The 13,745-nt window shown below is 40.7% G+C and overlaps 1 protein-coding gene across 3 annotated transcripts in view; it reads left to right on the top strand.

Annotated features, from left to right (window-relative positions):
* Positions 1-5,492: 5,492 nt before the first annotated feature.
* The window catches only part of glyr1 (glyoxylate reductase 1 homolog (Arabidopsis)), a 43,316-nt gene continuing 35,063 nt past the window's right edge, over positions 5,493-13,745 (top strand). For 2 of the 3 annotated variants that reach the window (XM_088330713.1, XM_088330627.1), the window contains exons 1-4: positions 5,493-5,628; positions 10,237-10,273; positions 10,365-10,444; positions 12,146-12,284. In XM_088330713.1, the coding sequence (XP_088186839.1) occupies positions 5,591-5,628; positions 10,237-10,273; positions 10,365-10,444; positions 12,146-12,284 (294 nt within the window). In that variant the 5' untranslated portion in view covers positions 5,493-5,590. The remainder of the gene's footprint in view (positions 5,629-10,236; positions 10,274-10,364; positions 10,445-12,145; positions 12,285-13,745) is intronic. The other variant, XM_088330799.1, reaches the window with a different exon arrangement.

The following is a 13,745-nucleotide window of genomic DNA, read 5'->3' as shown; positions in this document are numbered from 1 at the left end:
AAGCAGTAAGAATGTTCATATGTAATTTAATGAGGTGTGATGCTAGGAGAACATACTGTATATCCAGTGTCCGTACTGCTTATGATTAATGGCACAGGGGGAGTGCTAGACTTTAACACAGCTGTCTTCGGGCAGTAGGTGAATGACAGCCCTAACTCGAACCCTAATCTAAGGTATAGGTTGGCTTAAATTCTCAGTGGCCATTTTACTGAAGGATGATTTGTACTCACCACTGCAAACGATGCTCTTTAGAAAGTGTAAAAAATGTGAGCACCTGGCCAAATCACAAGCTTTCAAACCAGGTTTCAGCCTTCCTGATTAATAAATAAAATGTTAAAATTTAAATACAAAGGATCCCTTAACCGCCTGAGTTGTCGGGGCACCGCTGAGGAAGCAACTATGGACAGCTTTCTCCGCTGCTGACAATTCCTGGCCTGAGTTTGGGTTCTTGCAAAGTTGGCAACAGTCCATTCCTTGATGTTGTCGGCCCAGTTCCTTTTTTTGTCTTCCTCTTCAAATGTGCCCTGAAGAATTATCTTGGCCAGTCCTGATGATCTTGTGACATGACCATACCAACGCAGCTTTTGTAATTGTATTTAAGTAGAATTGTAAATATTTTGGGTATTACTTGAGTATTTTATTCTTTATTTTCATACTTTTTATTCCACTTATTAGATACAAGTATCCACACAGTATAAATAATTGTAAGAAAATAGCTTATTCCTTTTTAACATAGAAGGGGCAACAATGTACCACAACTGTGATTATATATGAACAATATGACAATATCTATTGGCAAAGATAACAAACACATGCAAACGATTAGCTAACATTGATTAGATTTTAAATTTAAAATGCACCAAAATGACACAAATTATATATTTTGCAAATTCCGAGTGGGTGCCAGTATACTAATTATTACTTGTTAACCTACATGATTGAATCATATTGTACATGGATTTGGGCTAATCAAATGTATTAGGTATTAGTATGATTGTCATTTGATAGACAATTTTTAGCATACCTTAAGTGAAAAGGTTTTTATTACACTAAACGTAACTATCTTTGGCCAAACGTCAACCTGAGTTAAACCCGCGTGGTGTTTTGTTATTGGACTTCTGTGCTCTTCACGGTTTGCACATAGCACATACCATGTTCAAATATAAGGGTGTCCATATGAGCACTTGGCAAAAATACATCCTAGGCTGCAGTTCATTGATCGACTTTGTAGTTGTTTCCTCAGACTTGCATATTTTGGACACTTGAGTTGGGAGTTGTCAAATGATCACTACCTTGAGGTGAGTTGGTAAATTTCGACGATCACTCTGGAGTGTTTACTTAGCCTCGGAGTGCTACGTCAACAGTACGCAGCGGCCTACAAAGCAGCGAGTAAAAGTGGCAAGCGGAAGCGCTGTGACCGGGGAAGGAAACGAGGTTGTCGGGCCGGGCTAACGGCTCGGATGAAGGCTAAACCCTTCAAAACGCCTCTACCATCCATTTTCCTATCCAACGTCCGCTCCCTGGACAACAAACTGGACCATTTACAATTGGAATTCTCATCGAACCGCGAGTTGACGAACTGTTGTGCTTTAATTCTGACGGAGACATGGCTAAACTCATCTATCCCGAATGACGCTGTTAGCATTGTGGGGCTAACTGCTTTCCGCGCCGATAGAAGCGGCGAGCTCACCGGCAAAAGTAAGGGAGGCGGTCTATGCATTTATACAAACAACAACTGGTGTAGAAATGCGAAGATAATCTCGAATCACTGCTCACGAGACATTGAACTTTTGACGGTGATCTGCAGACCATTCTACCTACCGAGGGAGTTTAGCGCGACCATCATTACTGCCGTGTACGTGCCCCCCAGCGCTAATACGAAGGAGGCAATGGACGTTCTCTACCGAACTGTGAGTGAACTGCAGCATGCTTACACCGAGTGCATTTTTATTGCGGCGGGGGACTTTAACCAGGCCAATATGAAAACAGTTCTCCCGCATTTCCATCAGCATGTAAATTTTGCTACAAGAGGTAGGAACACATTAGACCTGGCCTACACAAACATCAAAGGTGCATATAAAGCAGCCCCCCGCCCCCACCTTGGCTCATCAGATCACCTTTCTGTTATGCTAATTCCAGCATACAAGCCCCTGCTGACCAGAGAAAAACCTACAGAGAAGCAGGTGAGGGTGTGGTCTGAGGGGGCAATGGAGGCACTACAGGACTGCTTTGATTGCACTGATTGGGACATGTTTAAATCGGCTGCCACTTACAACAACAAAATAAATATAGATGAGTACGCCATTTCTGTGTCAGCCTATATCAGTAAATGTGCAGAAGACGTCAGCAATACCAAAACTATATGCACCCGTGCCAATCAGAAGCCCTGGATGACTGCTGAGATACGCAAACAACTAAAAGTACGGAACCTTGTCTTTAAATCTGGTGACATGGAGGCGCTGAGATCAGCGAGGGCTAACCTGAACCGTGCTATCAGACTAGCAAAGCGAACGTACAGTCAAAAAATCCAGGAACGTTTCCTCAACAAAACCAACACCAGGGATATGTGGAAAGGCATTCAGGCCATTACCAAATACAAGCCAACCACCGCCCCAGTGCAGGACACTAGCATGGACTTTCTGAATGACCTCAACAAATTCTTTGGAAGGTTCGAGGCACAAAACGGCACCACTGCAGCGAAAGCGGTTCCAAATCAGGACGAAAGAGCACTCCACCTGGACTCATCTGACGTGAGGAAGACCCTGAGAAGGGTCAACACAAGGAAGGCTCCAGGCCCGGACAACATTCCGGGGCGGGTACTTAGGGAGTGTGCCGATCAGCTGGCTTGTGTACTAACAGACATTTTCAACACCTCGCTAGACCAAGCCAAAGTACCATCCTGCTTCAAATTTGCCAACATCATCCCAGTGCCAAAGAAACCCCAGATCTTATCATTCAACGATTACCGGCCCGTTGCACTGACTCCTATCATAATGAAGTGCTTTGAGAGACTGGTTAAAGAGCACATCACCTCCAGTCTCCCCTCCTCATTCGACCCCTTTCAGTTTGCCTACAGGACAAACCGCTCCACCAGGGATGCCATCTCCTCTGCGCTTCACCTGAGCCTGACACATCTAGAGGAGAAGAACACCCATGTGCGGATGCTGTTCCTGGACTTCAGTTCAGCATTCAACACCATCATCCCACAACATCTGGTAGACAAGATGAGACTCCTGGGTTTCAACACCCCCCTGCGGAACTGGCTGCTGGACTTCCTCTGTGACAGACCCCAATCAGTGCGGATAGGTCAGAACAGTTCAGATGTCATCTACCTCAGCACGGGCTCCCCCCAAGGCTGCGTCCTAAGCCCCTTGCTGTTCACCTTGATGACACACGACTGCGTCCCTAGGTCCGCCACCAACCACATCGTGAAGTATGCTGACGACACAACAGTGGTGGGCCTCATCAGGGATGACAACGACCTAGCCTACAGAGAGGAGGTGGAGCAGTTGGTGGGCTGGTGCAGGGACAACAGCCTGGTCCTGAATGTTGACAAAACTAAAGAGATCATTGTCGACTTTAGGAAAAACCAGCCCAACCATGCCCCACTTTGCATCAACAACAAGGCTGTGGAGGTTGTCAGCAGTATCAAGTTCCTAGGGGTGCACATTACAAACAAACTCACCTGGTCCGTGAACACTGCATCACTGGTTAAGAGGGCACAGCAGCGCCTGTACTTCCTGCGGAGGATGAGGAGAGCCCACCTGCCCCCACCCTCCCTCATCACATTCTACAGGGGCACCATAGAGAGTATCCTGACCAGCTGTATCTCTGTGTGGTGTGGAGGCTGCAGCGCTACCGACTGGGGTAGTGTGAGGAGGGTAACGAGGACAGCAGAGAAAATAATCGGGACTACACTTCCCTCCATTCAGGACATTGGCCAGAAGCGCTGCCTATCCCATGCTAAGAACATTACCGGGGACCCCTCTCACCCCCATCATGGACTGTTCACTCTGCTAGCCTCTGGGAAGAGGTTCTGCAGTGTGCGGTGCAGGACCACCAGGCTCCGCAATAGTCTAGTCCCCCTGGCCATTAGACTGTTAAATGGTCAATCTAACATATAGTTAACTTAAATCTAAACGGCTGCTAATCTGTCTTTTTGCACTACTGGCAGTTTTTATAGCTTGCCACTTATTGCACATTGCTCTCTGCACTATGGTAATTACAGCGTTATTGTTACAGTGTTAATGTTACTGTGTACCTGACTTGTTAACCTGGCTGCCCATTTTGCACATCTGGTTAGCTACTCTTCTTGCACTATCGGCACTATGGTAAAATACTATACGTAGCCAATTACAATACAACTTTATTTATATCTGTACATTCAAGGAAACTGTGGGGGTCAGATGCATCGACATTTCGTTCTGTATACACGTGTACTAGAATGACAATAAAGTAGATCTGAATCTGAATCTGATCTACTGATGGTGGGGGAAGATGCCAGTCTATAAGGAGTTTTAATTCCCACGTCAAGTCACATTTATTTGTAGAGCCCTTAATCACAAAATGTCTCAAAGGACTGCAAAAGCCACCATAAGACCATACCCTGATCTGTAACCAGCATGCGGGCAAGAAAAAAACTCAAAAACCTCAGCATTAGGAACATAAGCAACTTTGAGACGGGGCCGCCCAATGTCAAGGGTGGCTATTAGATGTTATATCATATCCATCCATTCATCCATCATCTGCACCGCTTATCCTCAGGAGGGTCGCAGGGGTGAGAGACCTTGTTTCTTTTATTTAGATTTGACCACTGACCCAAACAACCACCAGGTGGTGGTTGTGGGTATTGTTAGTAATTATTTTCCCCTTTTTTAGAGTACTGTATGTGCATTGTATATAACTGTAGCGTTACATTTTTTAATTCGCAGAGGGTTCACCCAAACAAACTGAGTGCACAGACTTACAATTACACAGACTGGTACTTTATTGTTGATGGACTTTGATGATCTACTTGAATAGTTGTTTGGAGGGAAAACATCAATAAATTAGACGTTGCTACAGTTACTCAGTACTTGAGTAGTTTTGTCACTAAGTATATTTTTACTTTCACTCAAGTCATGATTTCGATGACTACTTTTTACTTCTACTTAATTCATATTATTCTGAAGTAACAGTAATTTTCCTTGAGTAAAATGTTTGGCTACTCTACCCGCCTCTGTATACATATGCGCTATTGCATTCTCCAAGCACTACACTGTAAATATTTTTTCCTATTAATCCTGATATTTTGTATATCTATTTTTTATCCGTAAAGTCTTTACTTACACGTTAATACTAGGATGCAATGACAAATATTTTTGAAAAACATGTTTACGTTGTTATCAACGACAATAAAGACAATTCTAATTCTAAAGTACCGTACTGTACCTTTTGTGTATGTCATCCGAGCCACCGGAAACGAGGCTTGTATCAGCCAATTGCGGACGCTTCTTGGACTGTAAAGGCGGGGCCTCGCTCCGAATAGAGCGGGCGTCTAATGTGTTGTCTTTTTCTCTCATTTGTTGCGACGTTTTATTAGAGTTGCAAGATGGCGACGATGCATCTGAGAATCGGTGACCTGGTGTGGTAAGATATCTTTAAATCCCGGCCCATTAACTCGTAATGCTATCCATATAAACACATTGTAATCAGTGCAGTTCTTTATTGTGTTGGCCATATTGGAAAAACTATTACTAACTGTAAAGCTTTTGAGTGTAAGGTTTTTTATTTGGTAATGGACGACCCAAACAAATGGTAAGCCAAGCCGAATCGACACTCGGCTCCTTGCTAACATTAGCAGGGGAATTAGCAGATGTTAACATTATTGATATTTGAGATATTAATATTAAATATTTGTTTTTTTTTTCTTGGAAACTGATTTGAAACACTAAATTATTAGCCCCACTTTCACTCTATCATATGAATTAAGCCGTTGAACCTATGAAGACGGGCGTTAATGCCAAATTTGCTTAAGTGGAAATCTAGATTAGCTCGAAGACGTCCCCCTTGTAAATTGGATTTATTTATCGACTTGTCCGATTCAAAACGTTTTGCATTATGCTTACGTTTACAATAATTTTCGGGCACATTTTTATTACTTTGTATTGGATACACTTGCGAAGCTGCTCGAAACGCTAGCTTGGTATGGTATCGCTTGTTTGCTCTTCTCATCGAGAATGATCCTAACACAGTGTAGACTTCTGCAGTTTTTAGTGAAACAACAAGAAATAGGGCGTCCTCGATTGTTTTGTCACGGAGACGTTAGGGTTCTTTGAGTATATCGCCTAGATTAGTGGCACTAAAATGGTCTGGTTTAACGAAATACTTTCGTGGCAACATCGCGTGACCACAATATTGCAACTATCAAAATGGTGGTTCTTGTGGTATTAGTTGGGCCTTTTAGAGCAAATGCATGCCACAAGTTAACCCACCATACACATTGTTTATTTGGACAGAGACCTTTACATTGCACCGTGGGAAAGTGTTACCTTAATACAGGGGTCGGGAACCTATGGCTCGCGAGCCATATATGGCTCTTTCTACGAGTATCTGTGGCTCAGAGACAGATTTGATTGCATGCAAAATTTCTCCATCTTGTCCAAAACTTGATTTGTCTTACCTATTAAGTTACACGCAATGCCAAACCAAAACTTACTGACGAATGATTACTTCGCAGTATATACTGGACTGTCTCAGAAAATTAGAATATTGTGATAAAGTTCTTTATTTTCTGTAATGCAATTAAAAAAACAAAAATGTCATACATTCTGGATTCATTACACATCAACTGAACTATTTCAAGCCTTTTATTATTTGAATATTGCTGATTTTGGCTTACAGCTGAAAAAAACTCAAAAATCCTATCTCAAAATATTAGAATACTTTCTCAGACCAAGTAAAAAAATAATTTTATAACAGCAAAACTAAATCAAACATTTGAAAATGTCCATTGATGCACTCAGTACTTGGTTGGGAATCCTTTTGCACGGATTACTGCATCAATCCGGCGTGGCATGGAGGCAATCGGCCTGTGGCATTGCTGAGGTGTTATTGATGCCCAGGATGCTTCGATAGCGGCCTTGGCTCATTTGCATTTGTAGGTCTGGTGTCTTTCATCTTCTTCTTAACTATACCCCACAAATTCTCGATGGGGTTCAGGTCAGGGGAATTAGCAGGCCAATCAAGGACAGTGATGCCATGGTCAGTGCACCAGTTACTGGTGGTTTTGGCACTGTGGGCAGGTGCCAGATCATGCTGGAAAATGAAATCCTCATCTCCATAGAGCTTTTCAGCAGATGGAAGCATGTAGTGCTCTAAAATCTCTTGGTACACAGTTGCATTTACTCTGGACTTGATGAAACACAGTGGACCAACACCAGCAGCTGACATGGCTCCCCAAACCATTGCTGACTGTGGGAACTTCACACTGGATTTCAAGCAACTTGGATTTTGCTCCTCTCCAGCCTTTCTCCAGACTCTGGCGCCTTGACTTCCAAATGAAATGCAAAACTTGCTTTCGTCTGAAAAGAGGACTTTGGACCACTCTGCAACTGTCCAGTGCTTCTTCTCCATAGCCCAAGTCAGACGCTTCTTCCGTTGTCTTGAGTTCAGAAGTGGCTTGACCATGGGAATACGGTTATTGTAGCCCATTTCCCGGACACGTCTGTGAACTGTGGCTTTTGATACCTGGACTCCAGCTTCAGCCCACTGTCTTTGAAGCTCCCCCAAATTCTGGAAGCGGCTCTTCTTCACAATTTTGTTAAGGATGCGGTCATCTCCCTTGGTTGTGCAGCGTTTCCGGCCACATTTTTCCCTTCCAACAGACTTTTTGTGGATATGCTTTGAAACTGCACTCTGTGAACAGCCTGCTCTTTGAGAAATTTCTTTTTGTGTCTTACCCTCCATCAAGAGGGTATCAATGATGGTCCTCTGGACAGCAGACAGATCAGCAGTCTTCCCCATACTTGTGATTTAGTTTACTGAACCAAGCTGAGTGTTTTTAAGGCTCAGGAAACCCTCGCAAGGTGTTTCGAGTTAATTAGATGATTCAGGTGATTAGTTGAATAGCCTACTTGTATACTTTTTCATGATATTCTAATATTTTGAGATAGGATTTTTGAGTTTTCCTAAGCTGTAAGCCAAATTCAGCAATATTCAAATAATAAAAGGCTTGAAATAGTTCAGTTGATGTGTAATGAATCCAGAATGTATGACATTTTTGTTTTTTTAATTGCATTACAGAAAATAAAGAACTTTATCACAATATTCTAATTTTCTGAGACAGTCCAGTATATGGCACGTTTTTCACTACAATTTACAGTCAAGGTGTTACACAAAAAATGGGGAAAAAAAAACTTGTTTTAGCTGTACAACGCTAAAGAATCCTTTATATAAAAGTTCACTATGTAATCTGTGTTCAGATACCTTATGATGAATCCACAGAACTGTAAATACGCCAAAACACCGGAAGAGAACTTAGTCATTTGATTGGGTGAGTGGGAGGGATGGGTGGAGCTATGCAAAAAGTACAAGCACTCCTTCCCATCTCTCGCCAAAGGTAAGCACATAAGACTCCCTATTCTCAGAATGTTGTGACGTTTTTACAAAATAAATGCTTACATCTGGTTTTGAAACCAATATGTATGATAAAAAAGGGTCAAAAGGAGTTTAAACGATCTTGAGTCATTGCAAGAAAGAGACAAGTTTAAAGTGGTATGTTTGTTGATTTTGGGACAGGGGCTCTGGCATTATTCTCTTTTCATAATTTTTATCAAATCATCAAAAATGAATGTGCTGAAGACTAAGCTTTTGTCTGGGGCGCGGGTTTAGCAATTTAGTAAATTTGTCTCATAATATATGGTGTGGCTCTTTCCCAAAATAAAATTAATATTTTTTGCTTTTATGGCTCTTTGAGTCAAAAAGGTTCCCGACCCCTGCCTTAATAAGAAGTGGCTGTCCGACGAAGGTTGTTCGCCATGGCTAAAAGCTGTACCAAGTAATGTGTACGAGGCACGCTGAATTGTGTGCAAGAAAGTTTTTTTTGGGTGTGTTTTGTATGTTTATTTTATTGTTTTTAATTAATCTTAAATTTGACTTCTAAAGGTATTAGAAGTCTTTTAAAAAGTCTTGAATTCAACTTATCTTAAGCTGTGGGTACTCTGGATAAAGATACAATCAATATAATGGTAAACAAGCTAATAAAATAACATTTTTAAACCTTATACTGTACCTTCAAGCTATGCTTTAATAGCAAACATTCCTGCAATATTTTTGTATTTCACAATTATTTCTTTCAACTCGTTCCTTGTTGTCACAGTTTTCCACTAGTTTCCCCTTATCAACAAGTTTCTTGGGAACCATTATTATGGGCTGAAAATGGGAATAAAACCAATGAAATGACTATAAAATGAGATTTGGTTTCAAACAGACTTGGGGCAGTGCCGATTGAGTGAACAGGAAAAAAAGATTGACCGAGCAGGGCATATCGCCATTTACTGTGTAATTAACCCTCGTATTTTGTCGTCTTCTTAAATTCATTTTGGCCTGTGATTCACTTTTTGATTCCGACCCACCAGTTGAAAAACACTGACCTAGATAGAAGGCTATGAGCTGCATTTGTGGTTGTTGTTTTCTAATTGAATCAATGCCATCCAGATGTTTTGTTATCAAAATCAAATTATTAATTCAAAAACATTAGACTTTGTAAATCGTAAACACATCTCACTGACCCCAACGATAACATTGTAGAGTATTTTGTGACATTCTGCAATTCAATTAGATGAATTTGGGCAAACCTTGTTATTACATGACTTAAACAATCACTGCAATAGTCCATGGTTGAAAATGAGATCAATAACCAATTTGATCTAACTAAAATATTCCCAAAAATCTCGTACGGCATATTTTTTGATCACATTTCTCTTAATATGACTTGGACTACTTTTTATAATAATAATAATTTCCTTTGTATTGTCATTCTTTGTAACAATGTACACAGAACGAAATGTCGTTACACCTGACCCGTTGTAGCGAGTCGATGCAGCCGCAGCCAGAGGGCGCCGCCATTATACGTACCAGCTCAGTAGCCTAGATGGTAGTGTGCCCGCTTTGAGACTGGGAGGTCGCTGGTTCGCGCCTCGACTTGCGATACATTGCATAAGATTTGTTTTAAATATTTCTAATCTTACATTTCAGGGGAAAACTTGGCCGATATCCGCCGTGGCCCGGGAAGGTAACAGATGGGCAAAAACTCACATCTTAATAAATGACTAAAATGGACGATTGTCACGTGGTTTTCTTCGTAACATTTATTTTCAATTTAGATTGTAAGCCCGCCCAAGGATCTTAAAAAGCCAAGGGGAAAGAAATGCCATTTTGTGAAATTCTTTGGTACTGAAGACCAGTAAGTATCTTTACTATATACAGGGCTGTCTCAGAAAATTAGAATATTGTGATAAAGTTCTTTATTTTCTGTAATGCAATTAAAAAAACAAAAATGTCATACATTCTGGATTCATTACACATCAACTGAACTATTTCAAGCCTTTTATTATTTTAATATTGCTGAATTTGGCCTACAGCTTAAGAAAACTCAAAAATCCTATCTCAAAATATTAGAATATCATGAAAAAGTATACAAGTAGGCTATTCAACTAATCACCTGAATCATCTAATTAACTCGAAACACCTTGCGAGGGTTTCCTGAGCCTTAAAAACACTCAGCTTGGTTCAGTAAACTAAATCACAAGTACGGGGAAGACTGCTGATCTGTCTGCTGTCCAGAGGACCATCATTGATACCCTCCATCAGGAGGGTAAGACACAAAAAGAAATTTCTCAAAGAGCAGGCTGTTCACAGAGTGCAGTTTCAAAGCATATCCACAAAAAGTCTGTTGGAAGGGAAAAATGTGGCCGGAAACGCTGCACAACCAAGAGAGATGACCGCAGCCTTAACAAAATTGTGAAGAAGAGCCGCTTCCAGAATTTGGGGGAGCTTCAAAGACAGTGGGCTGAAGCTGGAGTCCAGGTATCAAAAGCCACAGTTCATAGACGTGTCCGGGAAATGGGCTACAATAGCCGTATTCCCATGGTCAAGCCACTTCTGAACTCAAGACAACGGAAGAAGCGTCTGACTTGGGCTATGGAGAAGAAGCACTGGACAGTTGCAGAGTGGTCCAAAGTCCTCTTTTCAGACGAAAGCAAGTTTTGCATTTCATTTGGAAGTCAAGGCGCCAGAGTCTGGAGAAAGGCTGGAGAAGAGCAAAATCCAAGTTGCTTGAAATCCAGTGTGAAGTTCCCACAGTCAGCAATGGTTTGGGGAGCCATGTCAGCTGCTGGTGTTGGTCCACTGTGTTTCATCAAGTCCAGAGTAAATGCAACTGTGTACCAAGAGATTTTAGAGCACTACATGCTTCCATCTGCTGAAAAGCTCTATGGAGATGAGGATTTCATTTTCCAACATGATCTGGCACCTGCCCACAGTGCCAAAACCACCAATAACTGGTGCACTGACCATGGCATCACTGTCCTTGATTGGCCTGCTAATTCCCCTGACCTGAACCCCATCAATAATTTGAGGGGTATAGTTAAGAAGAAGATGAAAGACACCAGACCTACAAATGCAAATGAGCTGAAGGCCGCTATCGAAGCATCCTGGGCATCAATAACACCTCAGCAATGCCACAGGCTGATTGCCTCCATGCCACGCCGGATTGATGCAGTAATCCGTGCAAAAGGATTCCCAACCAAGTACTGAGTGCATCAATGGACATTTTCAAATGTTTGATTTAGTTTTGCTGTTATAAAATTATTTTTTTACTTGGTCTGAGGAAGTATTCTAATATTTTGAGATAGGATTTTTGAGTTTTTTTCAGCTGTAAGCCAAAATCAGCAATATTCAAATAATAAAAGGCTTGAAATAGTTCAGTTGATGTGTAATAAATCCAGAATGTATGACATTTTTGTTTTTTTAATTGCATTACAGAAAATAAAGAACTTTATCACAATATTCTTATTTTCTGAGACAGTCCTGTAATTGTATTTTGCTATAACTTGCTCATATGTCTCCAACTAACAGGAATTGATCAATCATATTTCTCTTTCAGTGCTTGGATCAAAGTAGAGCAGCTGAAGCCCTATCATGCTCACAAAGAGGAGATGATCAAAATAAATAAAGGCAAGCGCTTTCAGCAAGCTGTTGATGCAGTTGAAGACTTCCTTAAAAAAGGAAAAGGCAAAGAACAGGTATTAGAATTGTCACTTCACACTTCTAAACAGATACACAATCATTCACTTTTGATCTGGATACAATATTGTAAATATAGTGTGTTGTAGGTATACACGGTAACCGTTACCAGTGCCGATTAAGACTGATACCGATCACTAATAACCTTTTTTATATCTAATATTATTATAATTAGTGGGGAAATAACACAGAGAGAATCCAAACATTTTTAATTGTGTCTTTGTTCACAATAACGTTATACAGGTCCAGTAAACATGTAGTGTTGTAGACTCTATTTCATCAATAAATAGATCAACTTATTACAAAATAAATATTACGTTTGTGCCTGTTGTGATTCGCCAAAAGAGTACAAATATAAAAATATGAATATTTGAGCATCTTATTTATGATTGTACAAAAAAGAAGCACGTAATGACATTTAGAACACTTGTTTGCAGATTTTAATTTGTGCTCCAAATCTTTATTAAATCCACATTCAAGAACAAACACATGCAGAAGTGCAACCACAAAAAATATGTGAAAAAAACACAGTGCTCATTAAAGTTTGGGTTTGCATAGAATGACAACAGCGCAGAATACAGATCCTGAGCCTTGCAACTGGCAGTGGGCGAGCCCTCAGATGCCTGGCACAAATTGCGTAGACTTTAAGAGAGACACGACCAAATTGTGCTGCTGCATACTACTTTAGAAACTATAAATATGACAACGGGGAACATAAGTGCTTGAAATATTTTAGCAAGTTGTCTCTGGTGATTTAATAATGTAGCGTGGCTCCAAGTGACCAATTATCCGGTCTGCTGTTTTTTTATTGGACTAATTAAGATGATTTCATGTTTTGCCACCATGATTTCTTTCCCCTTTGTGTTTTATTTAGCATGGGATTATTTATTCTTCAGGCTCCTTCTTGCCGCTTTGAATTTCATAGTCCTCAGTCACCGGCTACTGAAGCTTCTGGTTGTTTAATAAGTAATTGAGAAAGCAATATGAAAACCAAATTATTAAAATCTTGGTTGCGTCGTTTAAGGAGTCCTTAAAAACGTTAAAAGGTAAATACCTTTTCTCTTTAGCTTTTGTTAACAATGCCCAACAGAGCTTTAAACATGTGTATTCCGTATTATCCCATGTGCCTATCTGGTTTCATCTTACTCTAAGCAAACCTGTTTGGAGCAGGTATTTTTTTTTCTATTTGTATGTGTGAAATGTAAAATGTTGATAGTGGAAAGGCCTTCTTCGAACCCTTAGAAAGATTAAAAAAAGGTTTATACGACCGCAACTTGCACGTGTATCATGAGGGAGCTGACTAAGGCTGCACTAATAACAAAAGCCAGGAGATTGGCAGAAATTAGGAAAAAAGTTCCAAATTCCGTCCTGCTCCTTTCAATTGACATAACGGAACCAGCACTGTTTGGTGACTTTCTTTTGTATGGGTTAATTCCAATGCCATTTTTTTTCTTAATTAA

Source organism: Urocampus carinirostris, chromosome 1 (genome assembly GCF_059441175.1).
Source record: "Urocampus carinirostris isolate Australia breed hairy pipefish chromosome 1, RoL_Ucar_1.0, whole genome shotgun sequence".
Classification (NCBI taxonomy): domain Eukaryota; kingdom Metazoa; phylum Chordata; class Actinopteri; order Syngnathiformes; family Syngnathidae; genus Urocampus; species Urocampus carinirostris.
Note: the sequence above shows the minus strand (reverse complement) of the source record. Positions and strands in the feature narration are given on the sequence as shown.